The sequence below is a fragment of the Malurus melanocephalus genome, unplaced genomic scaffold (genome assembly GCF_030028575.1).
Source record: "Malurus melanocephalus ecotype Western Australia unplaced genomic scaffold, MMel_1.1 scaffold_623, whole genome shotgun sequence".
In the NCBI taxonomy this organism is placed as follows: Eukaryota; Metazoa; Chordata; class Aves; order Passeriformes; family Maluridae; genus Malurus; species Malurus melanocephalus.
The window spans coordinates 121,506-127,505 of record NW_026623855.1 but is presented as its reverse complement, the minus strand read 5'-3'; the positions used below and the strand labels follow the sequence as shown (position 1 = coordinate 127,505).

Here is a 6,000-nt window from a genome sequence, read left to right as displayed (position 1 = left end):
CCAGGCTGTAGGATAAAACCCAGGAAACTGGGGCCCTGTTTAACAGACTTTGGCTTAGCCAAAGGCCTTACATGAACCATTCCCCCACTCCAGTGGGTGGAAAGCAGCAGTGGGATGCTCAGGGAAGAAATTTYCTCAGGGAAAGCTTAAACTCCTGGATAGACAATTCATTTCCATTCCCTCTGCAGARTCAGCAAATGAAAGCACTGCATTGTCCCAATCAAACTTCCCTCATTTTTAGATCCAAAGTTCTAAAAGCACAGATGAGGGCAGGTGATCAGACATCAGGGTTTGAGGGTGTTCCCAGCAGGCTTAGAGGTGAAAATGTGAAAACTGATGGGTTAGRGAGAGCCAGGGAGGGGCAGGTGTTCAAAGGGGAGGTTCCCAGAGCTGCAGGAGGGAAGGGGTACTCACAGCCACGAAGTGCACGGTGCAGCCTGTCACCCTGACCCCGGCCTGCAGGACCAGCTTGTGCGCGTTGGCTCCCTTGAAGGACGGCAGCAGGGATGGGTGGATGTTCAGGATTTTCCCTGGAAAAGCACAAGTGAGTTTATTGGCTTTCAGCACTGAGCAGCCTGTTCACCGTCCCACAACCAAGAGAGGAATAAAACCATTTGTGAATAAGAGTTTTCACAAGTTTTGAAGGCACAGCAGCCAGCCCCAAGTGCTGCAGGGCTGTTTCTGAAATACCACGGAGTGCAGTTACAATAATGGCTAAAGCACAATTCCAGAGTCATTTATAATGACTAATTGGCTGATAGAGCTGTCCCTTCCCCTTGTCCTTTGATCACAAAATCCCTGAGTCTGGAAAAGCCCTCCCAGCCCATGGAGTGCCAGCTCTGCCCGATGCCCACCTTGTCCCCAGCCCAGAGCACTCAGTGCCACCTCCAGCCCTTCCTGGGACACCTCCAGGGATGGGGACTCCAAAGCTCCCTGGGCAGCCCCTGCCAAGGCCTGAGCACCCTTTCCATGGGCAGATTCCTCCTGGTGTCCACCCTGAGCCTCCCCTGGCCCAGCCTGAGGCCGTTCCCTCTCCTCCTGTCCCTGTTCCCTGGGAGCAGAGCCCAACTTCCCCAGCTGCCCCCTCCTGTCAGGGAGTTATGCAGACCCACAAGGTCCCCCTGGAGCCTCCTTTGCTCCAGGGCTTTATTACTATTATTTTATTAATTTATTTCTGTTATTTCTGTTTTATTTTTCTCTGTTCCTGGTAGCTGGAAGCCCCTGCCCTCCCTGCACACAGAGAGCTGGGTAGGTCACAAGAGGCAAATGTCCCACCTGATCTCCAGCAATGTCTCAGATGAATTTTSTATCTCACAAAACCCTTTTTAAGCATCAGCATCTCCCTCCCTGCTGCTTGARCCCAAAAGGTATCAGGGACAGAGGGCTGGGAACACCACTCTGCTCTTCTGCCTCCGTTTCCCATCAGAATGGGATGTGGGTTCCTGTCTGCTTGGGTTTGGTTGTGCCTCAACCTGTCCTTCCTGTCAGCATTCCTAATTAACACTTTAGCCTGTCCTTTCTGTCAACATTCATAATTAGCACTTTAACCTGTCCTTTGTTAACAGCCATAATTCACACTTCAGGGCTGTTAAGCAAGGAAGACTTTCACAACCCCTACTCTGTGTCCTTGTGATTGTGAGAGAAAAGGAGCAGCTTTGACCAAAGCAGCAGCAGGAATTGATCCCTCCTGAATAATTTGCGGGGATCAGTGCCCAGACACGGCCATGGCAGGGTCCTGGGGCTGGCCCAGCTCAGGTTTTCAAGCTCAATTCAGTGCTGGATATTTAAAACGGAGTTTAACCCTCCTGTCCTGAAAAAGTCTTTCCTTTGCTCTCACACCAGGCAGGCAGGTAAAACAAACCCTGCACTGTGCAGGATCCCTAAATCGGAAGGCACTAAAATCCTTGATTTGCACAAGATTCTGCTCTAGAGGAAGTTCTTTTCCATTGTCTACAGAGCTTCTCTACTCCAAACACCTCTCTTGGAGTGGGGGATTCTCTCTGCTCCTGACAGCTGCCCACAGCACAGGCATTGACACCCTCTGGAGTCTGAATGGAGAGAAATAAACCCCATTCCCCTGTCTGCCTTCACCGGACACCTTCAAATCACTSCAGGGCCTCTGAGGAGTTCCTGCTCTGCTCCACTGATTTTAAAGAGAGATTTGAAAAGCAGCTCAGCTGGGAAGTGTCCCACAACACCCAGGGAACACACAAGTCACCAAGAGAGCAGTGGAAGCTGTGGGTACWGGCTGAGCAGGCTGTACCTGCCCTGGGCAGGGTTGGGTGACCCTGGCCCAAAGCAGAGCAAAAGCAGCTTTCAGGGCTCCTGGGAAACACAGAGGGGAAGAAAAGGAACAGCTGAGGAAGGGAGAGCAGCCCTGAAGGTGTCACCAGCCTCTCAAAGAGCTGCAAAACTCCAAGATGAGCAGAGCAGAGACACTGAACATTCTGGGCAAGCAGCACCTGGATCTGCCTGTGGAACACCTCACCCCATCCCACTCAGGGACTCAGGCTGCTCCTGACGTGTGGCCTGGGACTGGCCAGGGTTTGTYACCCCAAATTGCAAAATGCTGCCCAGCTTGGTGGTTTCACACAGATCCAGAGCAGCTCRTGTCAGGGAGAGGAATTCTCAGTGGTCAGTGGTGACCTCTCCCCAGCCAATTCCTGCCTGCATCTCCTGTCTGCAGCAGTCCAAAGTCTTCACAGCCTTATTTGAAATATTTTCTAGGAAATCAAAGACTACCAGACCTGTGTTAACCCTTGGCTTCCTTAAAGCTCTGCATAAATGAGAGAGGGAAAGGGGAAACAGTGCCTTTCCCTCTCATCCTTTTCCTTAAGAGATGGGAAGAGTGTCCTTTCAAGGTGACCTTGAAGCTGATCCTGTTTGATCTGGTTMCCTCTCTCCTTTTCCTGCTGCCAAGCTCTGAAATGCCTTTGTTTCCATCACACCCCCAGCCGTGCTCACCTTCCCATTTCTTGACAAAAGGACCCGAGAGGATGCGCATGAATCCGGCCAGGCAGATCAGCTCCACTGAGAACTCCTGTAGCACTTTGTCCACGGCGCTGTCGAACTCGGTGCGGCTCTGGTACCTCGTGTGTTCAATCACCTGGGCAGCCCAGACACAGGAACAGGGATGTGCTGGGAACTGCAGCAGCAAGAGCAGCTCCCAGGGGCACAGCTGACAGGCAGGGCTGGGGTTTGCACTCCTCACAGACAGGGATCAAAGGAATTCAAAAGTGTGGTTTGATGAGCCCACAGCTCTCAGCCCCAGCCCTTGGACACCATGAAACACCCAACAAGTGCAGGGGTTGAGGCCATCCTAAAGTCTTCCAAAGTTTCACTCAATTTAAGGTTTCTGGTGGTTTTAGACAGTTGAATCTTGGCAGAAATTATACCAGAAAACACTGAAAAAAGGGCTGATCACAAACTCCTAAATCAGCCCCTCCTGCATAATCATGGAATCACAGAATCCCAGACTGGTTTGGGTTGGAAAGGACCTTAAAGCCCACCCAGTGCCACCCCTGCCATGGCAGGGACACCTGCCACTGTCCCAGGCTGCTCCCAGCCCCAATGTCCAGCCTGGCCTTGGGCACTCAAAGGGATCCAGGGGCAGCCACAGCTTCTCYGGGCACCCTGTGCCAGGGCCTGCCCACCCTCCCAGGGAACAATTCCTRCCCAATATCCCATCTGGCCCTGCCCTCTGGCACTGGGAAGCCATTCCCTGGCTCCTGTCCCTGCAGCCCTTGTCCCCAGTCCCTCTCCAGCTYTCCTGGAGCCCCTTCAGKCCCTGSMAGGGGCTCTGAGCTCTCCCTGGATCCTTCCCYTCCCCAGGTGARCACCCCCAGCTCTCCAGCCAGAGTTCCATGTTTTCCATYCAGGACACTGAAAGGGATCCGTGGGAGGCTAACAGTTGTAAAGCATCCCMTGATTCAGGCAGGATCATGGCAGTACCCACCTGACTTACAGCATCCAGTCTTGGACAGAAGCACCTGCTCATGCCCAGCAGAGCCACAGGGGGGTTTGGGAATAGCCAGGGCTGGCAGGGATAGTGGGCACTGGGAACAGAGCCCAGCCCCAGCCCCTGCCCTGTTCCACCTCTCCCCMCACAGCTTCACCCCCAGGACCAGCAGCTCTCCCACACTCTGGGCTTTATCTCATAAAAACCTGGGGCTGGAGCTGGGTGRTTTCAAAGTCCCTTCCCACCCCAGCCAGTCTGGGGCTGACTCTCTGCTGGTTCTTCACACCACAGCCACGTYTCCCTTGTGCCCTCTGTGTCCTCCCAAAGAGGAGCTGGACAGATCCCAGCCCTACTAAAGGAGCAAAGCCTTGGGCCCCAATTTTCCTTTGTTTCTACTCAGCACTGAAAAGTGACTGTGAAATGCTTCTAAGCCACAACAGGATCATTTCAGACCTACAACACAAAGGCAAGGCAGCACGGGATCCATGGAAACTCAGGGAGCACTTGGAATGATTCCTGGAGAGCCTGAGTTAACACCCAGGGAGTCAGTGGAAGGTCCCACTGTCTTTGACCTCTCTATTCCATTCAAATGAACCACCAAGTCATTTTAAAATTAAATTCTCATAAAATTAGGTTGTTACTTCAGTGTCAGTGCACTAGAGTCAAATAATTGAGGAAGTTTAAGCTGTAACTGTGAAAGTTTTGTGCTGGTTTAATGTAACAACTGTTCCCTCCCAAAGCATCAGGATTGCTGGCAGGGAAGGAGAAAATGAAGGATTTTGCTGTCAGGTGCTTTCCCCAAGGGCACAGGTTCAGGACAGACCAAAAAAGAAAAGCCAAGGTTCCCTGTCAGCGCATCTCTTACTCCAGAAAACTCATTAGCACCCTCCTGCTGGAGTCTCAGCTAATGGGGGCTAATTASAAAGAGAAGGAAATGCTCACCCTCGTAGGAATCCCAGCTCTCTCAGCTTTCCTCAGCCCCTCCACGCCRGGTTTGTTGGAGATAACCAGAACTATCTGTGCAAAGCTGGTGTCTTTCTTTGTGCTGTTGATCAGGGCTTCCAGGTTTGTGCCTGGAGAAGAGAAAATAATTCATGGATACTGAGAATAAATACAGGGAACAGCTGGAAGAGGCTTAAAWTAAGCAGCAGTGTGGGGGAGACCAGATCAAACAGCTCTGATGTAACATTAAATCCTTTTTTAATTGATCTTGCTGGGAGCTGATTCAGACAGCTGAAGGCCACAGGGCCTTTCCTGGCAGCTGCATGGGGAAACTGTAATTTATAGCACTTCAATGATGGTCTCAGTAATTACTGGGGATACTGGAAATAGCYGGAGTGCTTCTGTGGCAAGAAGAAATTCTGATCTGTGACAGGATGCTGGTGTTCCTACAGGGCACCAGAGTGGGGGCCCCAATCTGGACACGTGCACGGGTTTGGAGATAAACTGAACACAAATGCAATTCACAGTTTGCAGCAAAGATTAAAAGAGGTTTGTGACTGACATTAATCCAAGAACAAAATTCCCCTGCCTGCTAGAAGCCCATCAGTGTCCATGGGTAACTGCAGGGATTTTAAATCCAAGCTGGAGTTCCCTTCCCCACAGACTGGTTCTCTCTGCAGCAGAGAACAGAACTCTCACCTGTTCCAGAGATGAGCACAGCCACCTTCACCTTGCCCGTCTGGATCTTGCCCTGGATGTGGCTGTGCACACACAGGGACCTGTTTGCTTGCAGGGCCCGATGGAGATTGAGGACTTTAACGCTGTCAGAGCCTGAGCAGGTACAGGAAAAACCCCACACCCAACAAAACAACGTGTCAGTAAAGGGAGAAACAGGGAGAGGAGAAAAGCACCCGTGGAGCAGATGAATGAACAGAACTGTCAGCTCAATATCCCCCAAAAATCAGGGAGCTGCAGTGAACAGATTTTCACCTCATGAAGACTCCCATAAAGGGAACACCCCACTGACTTTAAAGAGAGATTTGAAAAGAAGTTCAGGTGTGAAGTGTCCTCATGAAGGGAATTTCCCTCTTCTTTCCTTT

General features: G+C 51.5%; 1 protein-coding gene across 2 annotated transcripts in view; it reads right to left on the bottom strand.

Annotated features, from left to right (window-relative positions):
* GART (phosphoribosylglycinamide formyltransferase, phosphoribosylglycinamide synthetase, phosphoribosylaminoimidazole synthetase) overlaps window positions 1-6,000 on the bottom strand; it is a 38,671-nt gene that overhangs the window by 2,370 nt on the left and 30,301 nt on the right. For both annotated transcript variants that reach the window (XM_057383316.1, XM_057383315.1), the window contains 4 exons: window positions 5,600-5,731; window positions 4,901-5,031; window positions 2,965-3,106; window positions 415-530 (listed from right to left, as the gene is read on the bottom strand). In XM_057383316.1, the coding sequence (XP_057239299.1) occupies window positions 415-530; window positions 2,965-3,106; window positions 4,901-5,031; window positions 5,600-5,731 (521 nt within the window). The remainder of the gene's footprint in view (window positions 1-414; window positions 531-2,964; window positions 3,107-4,900; window positions 5,032-5,599; window positions 5,732-6,000) is intronic.